The sequence below is a fragment of the Mya arenaria genome, chromosome 14, assembly GCF_026914265.1.
Source record: "Mya arenaria isolate MELC-2E11 chromosome 14, ASM2691426v1".
NCBI classification, from domain to species: domain Eukaryota; kingdom Metazoa; phylum Mollusca; class Bivalvia; order Myida; family Myidae; genus Mya; species Mya arenaria.
This window is the reverse complement of record NC_069135.1, coordinates 50,341,904-50,365,271: the sequence shown is the minus strand read 5'-3', so window position 1 is coordinate 50,365,271 and position 23,368 is coordinate 50,341,904. Positions and strand designations below refer to the sequence as shown.

The 23,368-nt window shown below is 40.4% G+C and overlaps 2 protein-coding genes across 2 annotated transcripts; one reads left to right on the top strand and one right to left on the bottom strand.

The window, feature by feature from the left end:
* Positions 1-7,921: 7,921 nt before the first annotated feature.
* LOC128216897 (uncharacterized) lies at positions 7,922-18,317 on the bottom strand. Its single transcript, XM_052923599.1, has 2 exons — positions 17,937-18,317; positions 7,922-14,398 (listed from the first exon to the last, which is right to left on the bottom strand). Exons 1-2 carry the CDS (start codon positions 18,269-18,271, stop codon positions 13,030-13,032), a joined length of 1,704 nt encoding a protein of 567 aa, XP_052779559.1. The 5' UTR covers positions 18,272-18,317; the 3' UTR covers positions 7,922-13,029.
* Positions 18,304-21,775, top strand: LOC128216205 (uncharacterized). Its single transcript, XM_052922775.1, has 2 exons — positions 18,304-18,339; positions 20,429-21,775. Exons 1-2 carry the CDS (start codon positions 18,304-18,306, stop codon positions 21,773-21,775), a joined length of 1,383 nt encoding a protein of 460 aa, XP_052778735.1.
* Positions 21,776-23,368: the final 1,593 nt, after the last annotated feature.

Sequence of the window (23,368 nt, the reverse complement as noted above, 5' to 3'; positions counted from 1 at the left end):
TAAAAAAATAGAATAATTTTCAGTATATCTATTTTATAATTTCTCATCAAACGCAAAAAAAAACTCCGCAAGTATATTCAGAACCAAGGTAGCCCTTAATTTAGGCTAATTAGGATGCGCTGCATCCATTGTTAAATTAAACTTTAACTTTAAATACTATTAATTTATATATTACGAAACGAATTTTGCCCTAAAAGTGCAGACCCAGTATTAATATTATGCTAACGTATTCCCTGACTTTGGTATTCGAAGGCGAATAAAATATTAAATCATAGTAACAACAACAGCAGCAACGACACCAAATATCTATATAGCAATTTTATTGACAATAACCCAATAATGGTGAAAAGGGCTGTACAAGAAAGGGAAATGCAATTTTCACGGTTTGGAAGAATTCAGATCCAACAAGAACGAGGCATTGTGTTTAAAGGCAAGCAAAATGTTAGTCGACTGGTTAATCAACCTCTTATACATACATTCACAGACTCCATATCTATGACTACCATGACGGCCGATCGGTCCGCCTCTCACCGGCCCATGGTTTGTACGGCCTTTACGACATCTACTTCCGGGGATTCGCAGGCGGCGTCCGCGACTACAGGTCCACCGGAAACAGACTGAAGCTCGACTACCAGAGAAAGCCGACGATCGTTGAGGACGGGTTTAAAATGTTCATCACATCATTTAGAGGTATTCATCTTTTATAAAAGTTTTTTTTTAAAGTTGCACTCTAACCCCAAAATAAGATTTACCACAACTAATACATTTGTTTAAACATACCGAATAGTACGAATGCATGTCAAAAACAATGGTTCTTATGAAGGATACCGAGTTTGATTTAAAAGAAAGTTGAAGAAAACAAGGTATTTATACCTTATGAAAGGATAGTAGATCCCAGTAAATCTTTTAGCACTCATCACTCGGACCACGAATCTCTTTAGTGAGAGGTGGACATCTATTTCACTAAACCACTGTCACCCTAGTGTGGGGATCGAACCCATAACTTCTTTAGTGAGAGGTGGACATCTATTTCAATAGACCACTGTCACCCTAGTGTGGGGATCGAACCCATAACTTCTTTGGTGAGAGGTGGACACCTATACCACTAGACCACTGTCACCCTAGTGTGGGGATCGAACCCATAAATTCTTTGGTGAGAGACGTACATCTATACCATTAGACCACTCTCACCCTGGTGGGGTCGAACCAACAATCCCTTAGGGGGGAGGCGGACATGTATACCTCTAAAAGACTAGACCTATCTCACCCTGGTGGGCATCGAACCAACAATCTCTTAGGGGGGGGGGGAGGTGGACATGTATACCACTAAAACACTAGACCACTCTCACCCTGGTGGAGATCGAACCAACAATCGCTTAGGGGGGAGGTGGACACGTATACCACTAAAACACTAGACCACTCTCACCCTGGTGAGGATCGAACCAACAATCTCTTAGTGGGAAGGTGGACATGTATACCACTAAAACACTAGACCACTCTCATCCTGGTGGGGATCGAACCAACAATCTCTTAGGGGGGAGTTGGACATGTATACCACTAAAACACTAGACCACTCTCACCCTGGTGGAGATCGAACCAACAATCGCTTAGGGGTGAGGTGGACATGTATACCACTAAAACACTAGACCACTCTCACCCTGGTGGAGATCGAACCAACAATCTCTTAGGGGGGGAGGTGGACATGTATACCACTAAAACACTAGACCACTCTCACCCTGGTGGGGATCGAACCAACAATTGCTTAGGGGGGAGGTGGACATGTATACCACTAAAACACTAGACCACTCTCATCCTGGTGGGGATCGAACCAACAATTGCTTAGGGGTGAGGTGGACATGTATACCACTAAAACACTAGACCACTCTCACCCTGGTGGAGATCGAACCAACAATTGCTTAGGGGTGAGGTGGACATGTATACCACTAAAACACTAGACCACTCTCACCCTGGTGGGGACCGAACCAACAATTGCTTAGGGGGGAGGTGGACATGTATACCACTGAAACACTAGATCACTCTCATCCTGGTGGGGATCGAACCAACAATCTCTTAAGGGGGAGGTGGACATGTATACTACTAAAACACTAGACCACTCTTATCCTGGTGGGGATCGAACCAACAATCTCTTAGGTGAGAAGCTTCACCTATACGACACAAGACCGTTGACTTTTGTTTCTTAAAAAAAACCTCCCTTACAACATACTTTTTCAGACACAGCGGGCGACTGTGGGCGTAGCTACTTCCGGTGTCGGAAGAAAGGAATCTGTGTCCCGGTCAGCACGCTGTGTGACGGATACCAGAACTGCGGAATTGACGACAGCAGTGACGAAGAACACTGCAGCAGGGCGCTGGCAAACACGTGGAAGCCTGTCGGTATGTTGTTCATTTATCTAATTATTTTGTTAGTTGGTTGGTTGGTTGGTAGGTTGGATGGTTGGATGGTTAGTTTGTAATCAGCAAGCAAACCAGCTTGCAGGCAGGCAGGCTAAAACACCCCCCTTTTAACATTGGTTGGTTGGTTGGTTGGTCGGTTGGTAGGTTGGATGGTTGGATGTTTGGATGGTTAGTTTGTAATCAGCAAGCAAACCAGCTTTCATGCAGGCAGGCTAAAACACTCCCTTTTAACATTAATTCGATTAAAAAAAAAAAAAATGAAACAAAAAAATATGCTCAAGGCAATAACGCCTGGGCGCGTGGAAAAAACAAAAGAGTAGGTCAGAAAACCGGATACAAACGTTTTTTTTTTCGCCTAAGGGAGTACGTACGTTGTACAAAACCATTATAACCTGTGTGCAAAAGAGTAACAAAAGAGTAATTCGGGAAAAACGGAGTCAAACGCTTTTTTACGCCTGTGTAAACGATTACGTTGTACAGAACATATAACATGTGTGCAAAATAGTAACAAAAGAGTAGGTCGGAAAACCGGAGTCAAACGCTTTTTACGCGAAAGTGGATAAGTACGCTGTACAGAACCATTATAACTTGTGTGTAAAAGGGTAACAAAAGAGTAGGTCGGGAAACCGGAGGCAAACGGTTTTTACGCCTTAGTGAATGAGTACGTTGTACAGAACCATTATAACTTGTGTGTGATTCTCTTACAGACAGCCAGGTTGCAGCGGTGGTGGCGGCTTCCGTTTCTATAACAACGCTTATTCTCGTAACTGGGGTAATAATCCTAGCCGTCAGGCGGGTTAACAAGAGGTAAAGCATGTCCTTTCATACTTTTTTCTATTATATTTTAGATATATCGGTCCCCTAATAGTCCGTCAAACGGTTGCCTGACAAAGGTTAAGTGTTTGTTTCATTGTAAGATTGTTATATATTTCACCGAGTGAACACTAAAGCTATATTTCAAGAGTGGTCTAGCCACGAGTCATAATATTAATTTTGGTGTTCACAAGGTGAAATAAATAACGATCTTACTCTGAGAAACTTTCTGTGTTATTATATGCCTCAAAAGGATATGACACGATTAGTAAATGGTAGATATTCAGAATGGCGCTGACGTTTGATTTGGAAAGGAGAGCGGGCTAAAATTAAAAAAAGTGAAATATCATTTTTATTCTACTGATATACTAAATTACCAAACAAACATGTAATAAAGTAAACTACATGTATTTGCATTTGGAATAAAATGCGGTATAAGTCCTTCTTTCAGTCTTTGGAAAAAACGTATTCATTCCATTATTCCATTATTGTAGTTATGCACATTATTTCAAAACGTATTGTTACTGAATTTGAGTTACTTGTCTGTAATGTATTTTTGCTAATGTTCTGTTTGAAGATGGAATTTCACACATTTATTTGAATGAGTTAAAAGCCCGAAGACGACGTACTGCAAAACTTAATTATATTTAAAGCACTATGGGTGGATTCATATTATATTTGTTAGCGGTTGTTGAGTTTTACAAACGAAAAACCTTCTTTGTTTTGTAGATATATCATCAACACAACGAACGTCACAGTGGAGTTCAGAAAGAAGCGGACAAAAAAGAAGTCCGCCAAGGGAGGCAAACAGAGGAATACCGAAAATCTAACTCGCCTATATGCTCCACCTTCGTATGAGGTTGTCGTAGGCATGGACGAAGCACCGCCACCATATCACAGTGTGGCGGATGAATACGCAAGCAGTGAGGAAGAAGACGGCATGTTGGTCGAACAAATAGATGAAAGTAGTCCTGGAACTAGCTCATGCGTTATGATGCATGAAGATGAACATTTAGTGACGGAAAACATACGTCAAGCAAGTGCCAAACAGCCTGATAACCATATCAAAGTGACGTCAGCTTTAGTCGCATGTGACGTAGAGGGTAATAATTCTTGTCAAACAAAACTCGTAGAAGGTGCTTCCAACTTAGATACTGACTTTCAAAACTTGACAAATCTGAAAAAGTGTTCTTCCATTAATCAAAATGACGTCAAGCCGGGAAGTAAACGTTTAGCGCTTGTACGAGAAAGTAGTCACTTGGATAAATTCGAAATTATATCAAGCAATAGTGATGGTAGTCGCTCAACGAATGACGAAAATGAGAATAGAACTCGTACAAAAGGAAAAGGTGCTGCACAACCTGCCTCCTCTCTAAACGGAACAAACAATGGGCTTGCGAAAGGCGTAACTTATAAACGAAGCCCTTCGTCCAGAGATGCAGATACTATTGAGTTTGCAGATAGTGATTAAGTCATAATTATATTAAATGATAGTTCGGTGCTTCGCATTTTTGTGTTTATTTGTGTTTATTTCTAGTATTTTGGCCTTCGATGATATTGTATATATACATGTTGTTTATACAATGATGAATATGTTTAGTTAGCTATTCAAATTGTGATCACTCGTCGCTCGTCGTGCTTCATTCTTCGTCATTAGCAAATTGAAACAGTTGACAAGTTTATTTAAACGTACTCTTCTATAACAATAATTTGGCAAAATTCGGCACAAAGCACTGTCCAAATTTGTTCAAATGGTTCCAGTTCAGTAAATAACATGGCCGCCAGAGCAAAAAATAACACGTTATAAAATATTCAATATTTTCTGCAATAAATACTGGTTAAAACCAAACCAAAGCATTCATCGTTGAAGTTTTAATGTACATTTATTTCGTTTCGTCCTCCGTCGTTAGTAAATTTATGGTCGTTGACAAGTTTATTTAAACGTCATCTTCTATAAAAAAAAATGACCTGGCAAACCTCGGCCCGAAGCTCTGAACAAATGTGTTTAAATGATTCCGGCCAGTCAGTAATTAACATGGCCGCTAGAGCTAAAAATAACACGTTAAAAAATCTTGTTCGAAAGTGTTCGCCGTTCAAGTTGCAATATACATACAGTATGTACGCAAACGTAGATTTCCGCTCATATTTTTGAGCAAATCGTGACACAAAGGCTGGACTGACCACGCACATGAGTATATATCATTTATATGGACTTATATGGGAAAGCATAGCAAAGGTGTGAAGAGCGGGATATTTTTCATAACTCACGTTTTTATGTTACTGCTAAATCTTTTTAGGATAAATTACCAAAGGTCCAAAGTTTTTTATTGCGTTTTATTGAAAGTCGTTGTAAAATAAAATAAACAAAAAATGTTGATGTTTTGTTGCTGCTTTTTAAACCAAGATAAGATACTAGCATCCGATAGGCAGGACAGTACACTTTATTTCGTTTAGTATTTCCCGTGTATCACTGATAAACTTCCATCGCCAGAATCTTATATTACTTTCCGGCCAAATAAGCCTGCCAGTCAAGTTGCCATTATCCTGTATTCATATAAAATGTATATTTATAAGTGGAAATACATACCTGCAACGTGAACGCTATGGAAAGAAGGAATTTGTACACGTAACAAGTACATGATCGAATACAGACAACGTACACGGTGCATGTACTGGATGCATAAACGTAACTCGTACATGCAACGTGTACGGGATTTATATACGAAACCCGTTCATGCTACGTATTCTGAATCGATATAATCTCACTATGAATTTCGTACATGCAATGTGTACGTGGTGGATATACAGAACCCGTACACGTTAGAAACCGTACATGCAACGTTACCGGGATGGAAATACGTAACCACATAACGCAACATATACGGGATGAATGAACGGACCCCATACAAGCAACGTTTATGGGAAGAATATACAGACCCCGTACACGCTACGTTTACGGGAGGGTTATACAGATCCCATACACGCAACGTTTACGGAAGAGATATACGGACCCCGTACATGAAACGCTTACGGGACGGATATACGAATGTATGGGATGGATATACTGACCCAGTTTACACAACATGTACGGGATGGATATACGGACATGGTACACGCAACACTTACGGGATGGATATACCGACCCCGTACACGCAACACTTACGGGATGGATATACCGACCCTGTACACGCAACACTTACGGGATGGATATACCGACCCTGTACACGCAACACTTACGGGATGGATATACCGACCCCGTACACGCAACACTTACGGGATGGATATACCGACCCTGTACACGCAACACTTACGGGATGGATATACCGACCCTGTACACGCAACACTTACGGGATGGATATACCGACCCCGTACACGCAACACTTACGGGATGGATATACCGACCCCGTACACGCAACACTTACGGGATGGATATACCGACCCCGTACACGCAACACTTACGGGATGGATATACCGACCCCGTACACGCAACACTTACGGGATAGATATACCGACCCTGTACACGCAACACTTACGGGATGGATATACCGACCCTGTACACGCAACACTTACGGGATGGATATACCGACCCTGTACACGCAACACTTACGGGATGGATATACCGACCCTGTACACGCAACACTTACGGGATGGATATACCGACCCTGTACACGCAACACTTACGGGATGGATATACCGACCCTGTACACGCAACACTTACGGGATGGATATACCGACCCTGTACACGCAACACTTACGGGATGGATATACCGACCCTGTACAGGCAACACTTACGGGATGGATATACCGAACCTGTACACGAAAAATGTACGGGATGGATATACCGACCCGTACACGTTGATGCAAAATTATTTTTATAAATGCATTATTATGTTTAATTTATTTGACTTTGATTATTCAAACAAACAAAATACATGATTTATGTACAAATTATTAGCGACGTTTTCGCGATTTTTAATGGCCACGTAGCTATTTCTTTTTTTAATAAATGGTATTTTTGTAACTAAACACGTATCGCATGATGTTTGTTCATGTAATGATCATAATGTCTAATGTGTTCAACATATATTGTAATTCTGAATTTGATATAAAAATGTTTTTCGAATCGATCTTTATTGTGTGCCTTTAATTGAAAACAAAACCAATTATTACCAAGGTATTTGTTCTTTTTGTTTTAACTTTATAGCATCTCTGCATGATTCTTCCACCTAGGTTCATCTAGGTATCAAGTGCAAATAGTTAACATATAACTGGCTCTCTTGTAGTTGTAGTAAAACTATCAAATCCTCTTTAAGCTGCATTTTCACAGATTGAACGTTTTGACAACTTTTTTTATTTTTTATCTTGGAACGAGCAAATTTTTGCAAAAATGCATGGACACCAGTTATATAAGACTGCTGACAAAAAATAAATCACATATTTTTATATCTAATTTCAAAAATTGATATTCTATGCATTTTTCTTAAACCGTTAGTAACGGTTTAAGCCATAAAACATTATTTTCGAACGGAAATATGAAAATCTGCGATCTGATCTTTTGTCAGCAATCTTTCATCATTGGTTTGCAGATATTTACGCAAAATGTTTATCTTTCCAAGACAAAAAATATAAAAAGTTGTAAAAACGGTATATCTGTGAGAGTGCAGCTTTAAAAGTACATGGACAAAACGGACAGTATAATATATATTTATTTCAACATTAAATTAAGAGTAGCTCATACATATACATACACACAACATAAAGAATATATGTGAATAACATTATAAAGCCTTTTAAAAATATTAGACGACCGTCCCCGCGACTTAAATTTTAACAATGAATGTGAGCGCCAAATACAGGTAATCAAGCGTAGAATTACCGAAAAGGAATGAAAGGGATTAGAGGTACAAGAGTTAACTCCCTTATAATTAAGATTTTTGAAACAAAAATTGCAAATTATGTCGGGAATATTTAAAACACATGATATGAAAACATATTTTATTTGGCCGAAAAAAGGCTGCATAATTATTTCACACATATGATACAGAACAATAGCAGCCAAATCACCCAAAACAAAAAACTCGGCCAAAAAAATAAATAATTAAATTGACAGAGCTACATGTCTAGCGGCCTGAATCAAAGATTCGTCAGAAAAACGTAAATAACGTAAATAGCAGTCCGACTTCCAGTTGCCAAATAATTGAACAAGTTCACCAGGAACTCCACACTTAAAGTAAAAAGAAGCACCTCCTCTTCTAAAAGAATGTAAGGTATACTCAGAGGATCCACACACCGAAGTGAGTTTCATGATGCGTTTAAAAGTTCTGTCAAGCTTGCTTGCGTCAAGCGGAACTAAAGAATGAGACTCTTCGACACAAAACAAAGGATCTAAAGAGTTTGCTGGATTTAGATTACACATATTACTATCAGCGGCAACTGGACATAGCGGAGATTTGTCATTCTTATAAATCGGTAAAACAAAATTCTTGTCTCCAAATTGATTTGTCTTGGCGTATTTAAGGCTAACAAAAATACCAAAATCGGACAAGGTCACATCATTGCGACATAAATATTTAGTGCCATCAAAAGACAATTTTGTAGGGGGCACAATACTCGATTTTCTACACATCATATAAAAAGCAAATAAAAGAACACACCAAACTGTGGCGTAAAAAGGAATTTCTATATCAATAACGTCTCTGATTTTTAACAATATATCAGGCGTAATCGGAGGTGCCTGATGCGGAGAATGAAACAAAAGCTTAGCTAGACCTCTAAAAGTCATCTGTAAAGAAATATTAGAAATATCGGGAGATACAAATCCCCTGAAAATGTGATATAAACGTACACCATTAATATAATTTTTGATAGATTGTACAGACTTCATACTTCTACTTAAAAACTGAGCGTACAAGCACAATGTTTCTACAGATACAGGACAGTCATTTTGGTCATAATATTCACAAAACAATAAAAAGGAACGAATTTGCGTTTTAAGATTTTTGTAAGATCCAATAGCAAAAGCTGAATTCTGAGTAACTTTTAACTGACGACGGAGACAACAAAGGCCACTTGTATCTTCGTCAGCAACATCTGATAATGACAAAAAAAAATACTATTAAAGAAACGTTTTGGGATTCACACGGAACAAAAAACAAACAAATTAAATAACTAAATGCATAAAACTAGAAACGAGAAATGTATTAAGTCTATCAAATGTAATGTAGCTATATTTGACAAATACAATATTTCAAATAGAAATAAGCAATACTGATAATGTAAACAAACTAAAATCAACAGTTGCCTCATACACCAGTACAAGTGAATAAAGTCTATAGATGCAATACACGCATCACCATCTATTCTCAAATATGAACAATGATTCATTCACGTTAATATCCGTTGTATTCAATGTGGAAGTTTCTTTAAGAAACTGAGCCTTATAGTGTGCATCAATGTGCCAACGGCTTAGTAGATCCGCGAGTCTGTTGTCCGCAGAAGTCAGGTGAATGGCACGAATTTCGAACTCGCGAGTACAAGCGAGGAAAGCCACCTCTCGCAAACATTGAAGTAACACTGGATCTTTGGTTTTACCAGAATTCAACACACAACACACTGCTTCATTATCACAAAAGATAGAAATCTTTCTACCCATCAATTTACTCGACCACAATTTTAACGCAACAACTATGCAGTACATTTCGAACTGGGCTATGTTAGAGCACATCTTTAACATGAATTCAGGGAACATGCTATGAAAATACTCTCCGCTCTCTTGAAGACACCACATCCGGACAAACACGCTTCACTTGCAAACACAACATCAGGATCAGACCAGTCTTCGGTTTTTATCATAGAAACACCATTGTATATTTCCATGAAATTTATCCACCACACTATATCCTTTCTGAATTCCGAATTTAATCTCACTTTAGGAGTTTTCAAGTTGAGACCACGTAAAAGCATAAGTATGCGTGAAATAAACACACGACTAGGCTTAACACATTTACCGACGAATTGCAATTTCCCTAACAAAGATTGCAGTTGGCACTTGGAGGCGTATTTCAGATGCATCCAAACCGGAAGTAGGTTGCGGATCTCGTATAACCTTTCCTTGGTGATGCGAAGCTCCATGAGCTCAGAATCGGATTCCAAGAAATACCATGATTGTCGAAGGGAAACATGCCTTCTTGATGTTCTCCTGGGCGCCGACGCGTTCCAATGTCTCGGACAAAACAGCAAATGACCGAGCGGCACGTTTAGGAGTATCAGCGCCACCGAAATCGTCCAGATAGTTGACCGTAGTGACTTGCTGTAACGTCAAGATGTAACGTATCATGTTGGTTACAGGTTGGCAAATATACGCTGCCGAACACAATCCAGAAGGTAATGCACAGTCAATATATATATCTTATCACGCCAATGTACTGCTAGAAAATGAATATCTCCAGGGTCAACAAATATTTGCCTATATGCACGAGATAAGTCTGACTTGAACATAAGAGCACCGCATCCGCAATCTAGCACAATGTTAACTAATGAATCCACAGTCGGGTACGTTAACGTAACCTCTTCGCCGAGATAAAAGTCTTTAAAAAATCCACTATTGACAGATGTCAAATCTGGCCAGCTTAAGTCCACAATAACTCTTCTAGAAAGTTCATCCTTCTCCACAGTATTAAGAGGAGAAAAGCACAGATCACAGCACAATGGATTCTCCTTAAATGGTCCTATCATAGCCCCGTGCTGCATTTCCGTGACAATATGTTTATCGACGTGATCAGAAAAACGAAACGCACCTTTATGATTGATAGGGTCAGAAACCGGTAGATCAGTTTTGCAATAGCCAATAGGGAATCCGTATTCAAGCAAATCACATATTTCATAATCGTCATACTCAAATAAAACTTCACGTAAATAAGCAATATTCCAACCAGTTTTTAAAGAAATCCTTGCACCTTTAAAATTTGGCACACCTGATTTGTACACTATGTCATGTATTTGCACAATCTTTAATGCCTATGCATCACATGTGAACGACGTGACATCACACAAGGTAGAAGCCTCCGATTCAGGACAACGATCAACGGAATCAGAGACGTCAAAAGTCTTGGATACACTGTTTTCAACTGCTGAGTTTTCCATGATATTTACTACAGCCGACTTCTTAAAACGATGAAAAACGTTCGGCTCGGGGTCCGGCGACGAACTAGAGACCTCAGAATGGTAAACATCAGACGCTAGCAAATGATTAATAGACGAATCAGACGAAAATGCACTGGAAAACTCAGACGTAAGACACAAGTTATCTAGTCAGTCCTGCTTGTGCGGACAGCAACTGGAACATTCCGGGTGTTCCCGCAGTTCACGATCCTTCATGTAGCAAATAGCACACACATGTTTTACCGTTCGTAAATCCGACCCAATACGAGCTGCGTGAGGTGAAGATTTCTTGCACTCACCCTTCTGATACAAGGAGCAGAACCATGATCGCTTTCCCGACGATCCAAGTGACAAACCAGACTGACCGGAAGCGCGCGTCGCGGGAACGGCAGGTCCCCGGTCAAGTAGCAGATTCAGGCTTTCAATGTCTGCAAAACTATCCTGCCATGTACGATTGCCTCTTTCAATGTCCAGCAATATTTCTTGATGCATGTTTAAAATGCACTTCCATTGATAAACATGTGCAAAGCACATCATAGATCGTAAATGTGTAATCCTGCGGTCTATTTCATCCAAAGAAATCCTCGAGCCTTCATGAAATAAATGGATTAAAATTGAACAATACCCCGCAATAAATTGAGTCATGGATAAGTCATTGTACTCGATCTCGGACTGTTTACATAACTGGCTAGGTACAAATGCATGAGGCCACAATTGGGGTCGTTTAACTTGTATATCAGTACATTTCGAAAATTTTCCTGATTTAATTTTCTTTGGTTTAACATTACCTTCCACAATGTTCAAAACTTCAAGCGGCATTTTTGAACCCACCTTGCGGTTGAGCGATTCTGAAGCACGCAGCAGCTGAATATTTTCTGCAACCCTATGTCCAAACATGGGTCGGGATGGGGAGATGGGGTCACGTGTATCTGAAATTTCCAACGCTGAAAGTTGACCTTTTAGTTCTTCAATGTCACGCCTTAATCGCCTGGCCTCAGAAGATTTACGACGATCCCCAACCAAACGTTGGAGGGTAGCCCTTTCTTCCTTCAGATATTCAATGTCCTGCGGAATAGGCTTCTGTCTGGGGCTCAACAATTCCAAGTCCCTTTTTAAAATATTCTCCTCACGTTCCAACTCCGAAATTTGTTCGTCCAGCGACGAGGGCCTCTTCGAATGCGAAGTTTTCGGCCGAGCTCCCGAATCCGACATGGATAAAAATATTAGACGACCGTCCCCGCGACTTAAATTTTAACAATGAATGTGAGCGCCAAATACAGGTAATCAAGCGTAGAATTACCGAAAAGGAATGAAAGGGATTAGAAGTACAAGAGTTAACTCCCTTATAATTAAGATTTTTGAAGCAAAAATTGCAAATAACATTATAAAGGAAACAGTCATTTAGTTGAATAACATGCGCACGATAAAGAAAAACATTATAGCTATGTAAAAAAAAAGCAAATAGTATACGCCAGATATAATTGTACATGTATGTTTAAGCAAATATGAATTATGTTTAATAGTAAACAATCTTGGTCTGTGTTATTACTTACACGGTTAAAGTAAAAAACAATAACATATATATTCAATTAACAATTGTCTTTTTTGTCACTTGTAAGTGGATCTAGGGTTGTTATTTATCTATCGAACATTGATGACGCGGAGCGTGTCTTTCCATCCTCCGACAACCATGGAGGAAGTACGGCTGCTGAAGAACACAGCTTGAGGTGTGTACACTCCGTCTTGTCTTCTTGCCAGTGTGGCCAACTTCGTCTTCCCGTCCTTGTCAACCTGCAGCACTGTGTTGGAGTTATAGCAGCAGACGAACACGTGTCCAGCAGTTGTCACGTGTACTCCCCAAGATCCCAACAAGTCAGGATCAGTGAATGTGGCCAGCTTGTTGCCGAGGTTGTCCAGGGTGATAAGTTGATTTTTTGAGAGGTTTGTGGTGTAGATAGTCTTCCCGTCGTTACTGATGGCAATTCTCATCACCGACTTGTCCTCATAGAGCTTCTCTATCAGCTTCCCCGTCATGGTATAGACGTACAGCGCGGTGTTTGATGAAATGTAAAGGTTGTTCCCGTGATGAGCTGCGCTGAAACATCTATGGAATAAACTTAATTTTCTCGTAGTCACAAGTTTTCCTTTTGTAATGTTAATGACATGAAGTTCGCATCTATTGTCGTTATTGTTAACACAAACGGCAACCTCATTTCCGCCAATGTGGCACATGTCAAATGGATACTTGGGAACATCACAGTGATTGACAACCCTGTACTCCTGGTCCAGGAGTTTCACTGTCATGTTGTTGTAGTCTGTAATAATAATCTCTCCACCAGGCAGCTCACATATCCCTCGAATATCACATTTACCTTTGTCTGAACTAATCTTGACGTTGTACTTCTTGTAACCATTGGTAGCAAATACATGATCTCGGGGGAATAGCGATGTACGTGGTTGCTTACAAAAAACATTCGAATCATTTAACTCTCCGAAGGTCGTCACCGAGCACAAGTTATCTTCTATTTCATTATGTTTACGAAAGGTTATTTCGTATTTGACAACACTTGACATGTTTTGCAGTAGTTCGTTTGCTTGTTTGATTATTTCTTCACATTTTCTGAACCCAATGTATAGGGGTGGTTCGCCTGATGAGTCTTTGCTTTGTATGTCATATATGATGTTCTTTAATTCGTCGTCCATCTGTGTGCATGATTCCATATCTTTTTGAATGGACAGTTCCTGATCAGCAACCAGACGGTCTAAATCATGAACGGTTGTTTTCACCATCTTGTCAAGAATGTCGTTGATCTTTTTACGAGTTGCTTTGATTTCATCAACAATGGTTGTTCGAGTCTTCCTCAGTGAGGCACTATTTTTCTTTCTGTCGTTGATCATATCTTCTATCTGCTTCCTAAGAACAGCTACACGTTGAGGTAGTTGACGAAACTCGGGATCTTTGCGTATGCCCTTTGCAACGTCTGGAATGTGCTGTATTGATGAACAGTTTCTGCAATTAAAGAAGGAAACACATATGTTTGTTTTATGAAGAGGCTTGTTTATAACATTATTCTAAAATCACATAAATTTAAATACTTATATTTTGTTGTCGTCTTCGTCGTCGTCTTCCAGAACCTGTTGATGTCTGCTTTAAAACATCGATGTTCCATTTTTTTTAGCATAAATAACACATTAAGATAATATCAAGCTGATCATAGATTGAAATGATATCAATTAGAGTCTAACAATATTAATGTATTACTTTCTGTAATAATCAGACAGACAGACACACAGACAGACAAACACATATACATAGACAGACATCAACACCGACAGACAGACAGACACACACACAGACGGGCTCGGTCGGGCGGGCGGGCGGGCGGTTAGGCAGGCAGGCAGACAGACAGACAGACAGACAGACAGACAGACAGACAGACAGACAGACAGACAGACAGACAGACAGACAGACAAACTGTCTAGACAGACAGACAGACATAATTATTAATTGTCGTTAACATATTAATAACAGATTCTTGATAAATCTTAGCATGCGTCAGAAAATGATTAATATGGTCACAATAAAATATGGCATATTACAAGGAAAAAATATAGACAAATCAAGACAAACAAGCATTTTCAGTGAAAAAATGTCCCCCGCCAACGATGGCTTGTTTGTGCTTGATGGCTTGTTTGTGCTCGAAGATTAAAAAAAAATCTCAGAAAGAATAAGATAAGCACATTGGTTTATCCCTTTCCGCGCCAAATTAAAAAATATTGACCGGAACTACTTTATGATATATTTTTTTAACGAAATAAATCAGAGGGATGATTAAATAAAACTGTCTTTTCCGAAACTGCTTACTCGGAAACATCAATCATTGCAAAATAATACTCAATAGTTGAGATAAAAATGTAGCCGTAGAAATTCACCGAAGAAGTTCATTGCAGGATGTTGGTTCATATAACATTCAAGTTTTATTAAATTCTAGCAGCTAGTTACTGAGAAACGGCTGCAAACAATGATTTTTTTAATAAATCAAGGGCAATAACTCGAATCTCGAAACAGGAAACTTGACCAATCCAATAGAAAAATAGACAGGCATCATCACAGTATGTTGGTTCTTATTTATTCCAAGTGTCATGAAATTCTACCAGCTAGTTGCATAGAAAAGGCTGCAAACATGGATCTTTTAATAAATCAAGGGCAAATAACTCATATAGATATTACACAATCCAAAACATAAATAAACAGGCATCATCGCAGTATGTTGGTTCATATTTATTTCAAGTTTCAAGAATTTCAACCAACTAGTTACTGAGAAATGGCTGTAAATGAGAGTTTTTTCAAAAAATCAAGGGCAATAACTCCAAGTTCAATTGACCAATCCAAAAAAAATGAACAGGCATCATCCCAGTATAGTAATTTATATTTATTTTAAGTTTCATGAAATTCTGCCAGCTAGTGACTGAGAAATGGCTGTGAATGTGCATTTTTCAAAAAATCAAGGGCAATAACTCCAAGAACAATTGACCAATTGAATTTTTTTTTGGACGGGCATCAGTATCCAGTATAGTGCTTCATATTTATTTAAAGTTTCATGAAATTTTAACGGCTAGTTACTAAAAACGCAGGTGACGGACGGACGGACGGACGGACGGACGGACGGACGGAAGGAAGGAAGGAAGGACGGACGGAAGGAAAGACGGACGGACGGACGGACGGAAGGACGGACGGACGGAAGGACGGACGGACAACGCCATTTCAATATCCCCCTCCCTATTTCATAGGCGGGGGATAATAAAAGCATAACAGATGTTTAAAAAACACCAAATGATTAATATCTAAATTGAAACGTAAATGGTACATGCATTGGAATTTTAGGAGGCTAATAACATAAATTACTTTATAGTCTAAATCTTAGTATTTATAATAAAATTTCTTGGTTAAAAAATAACTTAAGATTTCTTGTTATGACGATGTTTTGCGAATTCATTCATTTAACGTCATATACTGATATAGTTTATATTCAGTATACCATAAGTCGCATAGAGTTTAAATTCAGTATTCCATAATTCGCATAGAGTTTAAATTCAGTATACCATAAGTCGCATAGAGTTTATATTCAGTATACCATAAGTTGCATAGAGTTTAAATTCAGTATTCCATAAGTCGCATAGAGTTTATATTCAGTATAACATAAGTCGCATAGAGTTTAAATTCAGTATACAATAAGTCGCATAGTATACCATAAGTCGCATAAAGTTTAAATTCAGTATACCATAAGTCGCATAGAATTTAAATTCAGTATACCATAAGTCGCATAGAGTTAATATTCAGTATACCATAAGTCGCCGAACAACAGTGGCAGTATGTGTGTCAAGTCTCATAACTCCTAGCATGTGTAGAGTTATGTTCCTTGACTATCTGAGAAAAAATGAAGAGCATTAGAACCATTCGGAACTCCTCGGCCATTTTCCATCGAAAACAACCTCGGATGTATGTCGGTACATCAGTAGAAGTAGATCGTAAAAAAATAATAGTAAAAATGAATCGTTGTGTTAAGCGTGTATTTTGAATCGCTAAGTTTATAATTGATTGTCAGTGAAGCGTATTATTGCAAAGACAATTAAGGTTCCCAACAGTAAAGTCATTAAGTGTAACTTCTGAATTGAAAATAATACGCGATCTACTTGCAAATAACTTTAATGTTAAGAATTCTGTCATTGTAGACCATCCATATACATCCGAGATTGTTTTTGATGGAAAATGGCCAAGGAGTTCCGAATGCGTTGGAACATAATTATTACTTATTATTATGTTATTTACAGCGTCATTTTATTTACGTTCACGACATATTCATCTACTCAAACCGCACAGCTAGAAATATTGCCCAAATCATCGTGAGTTAATAGGGAGTACTTAGTTTAAGTGTTTCTCAATATTTCTCCATTCGAATAAAGGTCTTATAATATAAGATCTGACACGAATAACGAGTCTATATATCATGGTATACAGGGGCGGTAACAGGATTCGACGTAAGATGGGGCGCTACTTAGGGGCGTAACCTTTTTAATTGCCCATTTCACTCAAAACCGAAATATATTTTGTTGGAAGTGCTGGCAGGGGTGAGGGAGTTTGGGGTCCCCCCCCCCCAAAAAAAAAAAAAAAAAAAAGAAAAAAAAAAGAATAATAATAAAAGAAAAGACAATTTTAGTTCAAATTGTGCAATTTGGGGGTATTTTATTATTTCAACTATATTGAAGTGTAAAGAAAAAATTCTTGGAGGGTGTGTGTTTGCACCCCCCTCCCCGATCCGCAAGTGCTATTTAATCAACGAGTTCAAAAAATGTGTCAGTAGGCTAGGCTTTGTTGTCAGTGTTGACCACTAAAAAATAAAGCATAGTCTAATAATAAACATAGGTAAAATACAATTTTGTTATGATTGTTTAAACCGGAGAAAATGTTAAGCATACTTAGACTATTTTTTGATCAGTTTAAATACTGTGTTAGTTTAATTATAACTTTAATCGTCTTTGAAACACACCTATGATCCACGGCAACGCACACATGGCAACACAGCTGGTCATGGTCACCACAGACCAGCTTCAATGCCTCCCCGGGGTGCCTCTCGCATCTCTCAAGGACGTCCACCATCCCTGGTGGTGCTGCCCATTTCTTAACGTCCTTCCGGTCGAGTACCGAGTGTCTCTTGTATAAGCCATTATGTTTTGTAACACAAATGTCGCAGTAATATTTCGTACACAGATTACAGAAGTGTTGAGCTTCCGTGTTCAGTCCATCTTCTTCGCACGGTGAACAGGCAAAATCATGGATGAAATCACAGCCCCTCTGAATGGAGGATTCAAACTTTGACGCCATAGTCCTGCCTGATATAGGGTTTAATATTATAGATGTCCTCTCTCTGGCCTTCACTACCAACAAGGAAGGTAAATAAACAGCTAATCTCTCGCCTACGTAATAAGTCACGTGACTGGTTTTTATTGATTGACTTCTTAAACGTAGATTTGTATTGAATAGGTTAAAGTTTCGGTATGATTGAAATATATTTAATGAAAAACATAAATTCTTTATAAATGGCATCAGTGGCGGTTCAAGGTTTCTCAGTGGGGGGGGGGGGGGCGTAACTTCTGAAATTGACTTCTGTTGGCCGCTAAGGCCCACATGTGTTTTCATGGTAATTCAGGGTGTCGGAGGCCTTCGCGACGGCCTCAAGCTCTTAAACTATTGCATTTGTTTACTATGGAACGCCTGGGCTCAATGCTTCTTGCGAAATGCGTTATGCAAATGCTATATATAGAACAATAGTTTCATTTTCGACCAATCGAATGGCCGGGTACGGAATTACGGAAGCTCGTGCTATGTGATATCTAAATATAGTAACACCTCCTGAATAACGGATTTCCTTCGCATTTCGCATGAAGCATTTTAAAAGCATTTAGCATCTCGCATTTTGCACAAAAATCATTTCCCAAAAAGCATTTCGCATATGGCATAACACAATCAAATTGAATCGGACGAAATATTGTGCACGCACCGAACTGCTCCCGGCAGCGAAGTGGATGTAAGACATAGGCTACTGATACTGCTACAGAAATATTATTATACGGTGGAAGAAACGATACTCTTTCTAACCTAACGCGTTTACAGCAATATACAGAGTTGCACATCTTGCTATTCGCAATCTAACTGACTTTCTGGCATATTTTCTCTAGGACACCTCTTTACTTTACCGTTTCTGAATATTATATTGTATTGGTGTGTTTATATATGTTATTCTAATGAATAGACACAACAAACGTATTATTTTTCACCTCTATTACATGCAGATAAAAGTATTTTTCAAATTAATGTGTTCCTTTTTTCATTTCATACAAAATGATTCTGCTCAATTTATGCTAACAACGGTAAAAAATATTGAATCGAAGCTTTTCGCATTTCGCAAAAAGAATTTCGCATTAAGCAATTCGCAAAAAGCATTTCGCATAAAGCATTAAGCGTTTTGCAAAAAACATTAAGCATTATGCAAAAAGCATGAAGTATTTCGCATTTCGCAAGAAGTTTCACTGACTTCTCAGGGTTAATACATTCAACACAATGTCGAATAAAACCAGAACATATTTTATTAAAATAACTGTTGTGTCCGATATTCCCCGCATGTATTTCAGCCGTCCGATATTCACTACAAAACTACGCATGTGTCCGATTGAACGGCGTTTTACTTCCTGCGTATAGCCGTAAAAACGGAGGATAGCCAAACGCTAATACATTCTACTGAATACGTCATAATAGATAATTTAATCGATAAGAGCGTTCCACAACGTCTCGGACCAATTATGTTTCGTAAGAGTCCAATGTGCCCAAATAGATGTTCGATACAACCACGGTAAATCGAGATATATTTATTTGTGTGGAGCAAATCATAACCTTAAAAGCTATCTACAATGATGGAACGATATTAATAATTTATACATATACTTGGAAATTTTTAGGGGGAGCGCGCGCCGGGTCCGCCCTCCCCTGGATCCGCCTATGGGCATAGCAATCAAACAGTTACATCATAGAACTGAACAGCGTCAACGATGTCGGTTTAACCTCTATTTATTTCTCAATTTTTAGCGAGAATTAATATGCAATTTAAGAAAAGTACAATAACCCTAGCATTAGTCTGCTTCTCCCACGTGCACGCTCTAATGTAAGAACAAATTGATAAGGGTATTACGAAATCGTTTTCCGGTAATAAGTTTAAGAATATGAGACTTTTTTTATAACCTCTACCCCACCACCCCACTACGGCTTCCCCATCCCATTTAGAAACACCTCGTCAACGGCATATCTTCCAAACCAACAGTATAGTATAACCAAAAGCTTCTTCCACCCGCCCACGCACAATACTGGTAATACTTGGGAAAATGCAATGGTTTCTGTTTTGGTAATTAGCTGTTATAAGCCCCCCCCCCACCCTCAACGCGCAAAAAGGCTATGATAGAGAAAATGAAAGTGTTTTCCAATATTTAGATAAAGCATAAAGGCCCCCTACATGATGTCGCTTTCCACACCAACCTCCACACATCTCCCCTCCTCTCCCAATATCTTCCCTTCTCTCACCTCTTGTCCTCTCCTCTCCTCTCCGATTCCCTCTACACCTCTCCCCTCCTCTACCTACCTCTCATCTCCTCTCCTCTAATCTACTCTCCCCACATCTCCACACCACTCCGCTCCGCTCCTCTCCTCCCCTCCCCTCCTGCCCCCTCTAACCTCCTCTCCTCTCCTCAACCTCTCCCCTCCTCAACTCTCCTCTCCTCTTACCTCTTCTCCTCTCAACTCCCTTTCCCACTTCTCCCCTACCCTCACCCACCCACCTTTCCTCTCCCCTCCTCTCCCCTCATCTTCCCACCTCTCCCCTCTTTTGCCCTCCTTTCCCCATATCTTCCTTCCACTCCACCTCTCCCGTCCTCTCCTCTCCCCTCAGATTCCCTCCACACCTCTGCCCTTCTCTCCCCACCTCTCAACACCTCTCCGCTCATCTCCTCTCTTCGCATCCCCTCCTCTCACCTCCTCTCCTCTCTCCACCTCTCCCCTCCTCTCCTCTCGCTTCCTCTCCGCTATTCTCTCAACCTCTTATCTCCCCTCCTCTCCTCATCTCTCCACACCTCCCCTCACCTCTCCTCCCCTCCCCTCCCCTCCGATTCCCTCCACACATCTCCCCTTCTCTCTCTCCTATCCCCACCTCTTCCCACCTCTCCTCTCCCCTCCTGCCCTCCCCTGCCCTCCCCTCCCCTCCCCACCTCTCCACTTCCTTCCCCTCCCCACCTCTCCACTTCCTTCCCCTCCCCACCTATCCACTCCCCTCCCCTCCTGCCCTCCCCTACCCTACCCTCCCCACCTATCCCCTGCCCCCTTCCCTCCCCTCCCCTCCCCACCTCTTCCCTCCTGTCCACTCCTCTCCTCACCTCTTTTCTCCTCTCTTCTCCACTCCCCACCTCACCCTCACCTCCTTTCCCCTCTTTCCAGACCTCCCCACCTCTATACACCCCTTTATCTCCCCTTCTCTCCTTCCCACCCCTCCCCACCTATCCCCACCTCTCCCCTCCTGTCCACTCCTCTCCACTCCTCACCTCATCTCTTTTCTCCTCTCCCCTCCCCACCTCTCCCTCCCCTCCTTTCACCTCTTTCCCGACCTCTCCACCTCTACACACCCCTTTATCTCCCCTTCTCTCCTTCCCTCCCGTCCCCATCTATCCCCCCTCCTCTCCTTTCTCCCCGTCCTCTCATCTCATCTTCCCTCCCCCCTCCCCACCTCTCCACTTCCTTCCCCTCTCCACCTCTCCACTCCCCTCCCCTCCTGCCCTCCCCTCCCCTTAACTCCTCTCCACTCCCCACCCCTCCCGACCTTTCACTTTCTTTCTTTTCCTCTCCCCTGCTCAACCCTCCTCTCCCCACCTCTCCTCTCCCCTACCCTACCCTCCCCACCTATCCACATCTCCCCTTCCCTCCCCTCCCCTCCCCTCCCCACCTCTCCCCTCCTTTCCACTCCTCTCCTCTCCACTCCTCTCCTCACCTCTTTTCTCCTCTCCCCTCCTCACCTCTCCCTCCCCTTCCCTTCCACCTCTCCCCTCCTCTCGATCCATCTCCCCTAATCTCCTCCTTTTCCCTCATCTCCTCTCCCCTCCTCCCCCACCTCTTCCAACCTCTCCCCCCTTCTCTTCCCTACGCTTCCCACCTCTGCCCCCTTCTCTTCCCACCTATCCCCACCTCTGCCCACATCTCCCCTCCTCTCCCATAATCTCTCCTTCTCTCCTCCCCTCTCATCCCCTCCCCTACCCACCTCTTCCCTCCCCTCCTCCCCTCCCCTCACCACCTCTCCTACTCACCTCATCTCGCCCCTCCCTCTTATCTCTCCCTTCCTCTCCCCATCTCCCCCTCCCCTCCCCACCTCTTCCCTCATCTCCACTCCCCTCCTCTCCTCTTCACTCCTCTCCCCTACTCTCTGGATCCCCTCATTACCAATGCAGTGTCGGCATGTGTCTCAATCAACGAGAAAGGGTGGTCTGAGTAAATGTTTCTTGTTAAAGTATGTCTGAAGTACTTTTCAAAAAAAATGGTATAATTTGAAACGCTACAAATGATCCTGCTTAAAGCTTTCACGAGCTCTTAAGAATTACTTAGAGCTACTAATTGTTTTATGTTAACTATAAACTATTTATTTACCTCGACCTCGAATATGTCATAGTTTACAGGTAGTCACTTCCGGTAGTAATCAATATTGTATCAATTCTGATTGGTTGCTTTATTTTGTGATAGTTTTGGTGCAAATATTTCCGCGCTAAAATATTCATTCGATCTTTGTTTGTCGTGCCAGACAGTTGTCTTTTGAAATAAGAGCACCCTCCCAACCCTAGTTTAATTTTGCAGTGTACTGTGATCTTGTTAAAGGTACATAACTGTTGTTAAACTTCATCTGCATGTGTTGTGCTATGCTTAGTGTTTGTTTGCATGTGTTAGTTAATATTAATCATGATTAGACACCATGTTAATTGTAGTTACACAGTTGTATTAACAGTTACATTGGTTGTAATTTCTGTGGACATATTTGTTATCTGTGAATTGCGGATTTATATGTTTCTGGTTATTTAATAATAAATTGTTTAATTATATACATTTTATGGCACGACAAGTGAGCAATACATATTGACTATCATTTGGTGTTGTTTATTCTTTTTCCTTTATTAACTGTTAAGGGAGTTAGCGCACTCATGTTACATTGAAGAGCCGAGAATAATTCTTAGTTAAGCTTTTATAAATGTTAAGCATCTGGTATGATAAGGGTCTATAATAACCCACAAAAGTGAAAAAAAATAACGTTTTTTTCTATTTTGTTTCAATTTATAGTGTCCATGTGATTTGGAAGTCATAAGTTTGAGCGTTCAAGTACATATGATTTATTCAGGTTATGTT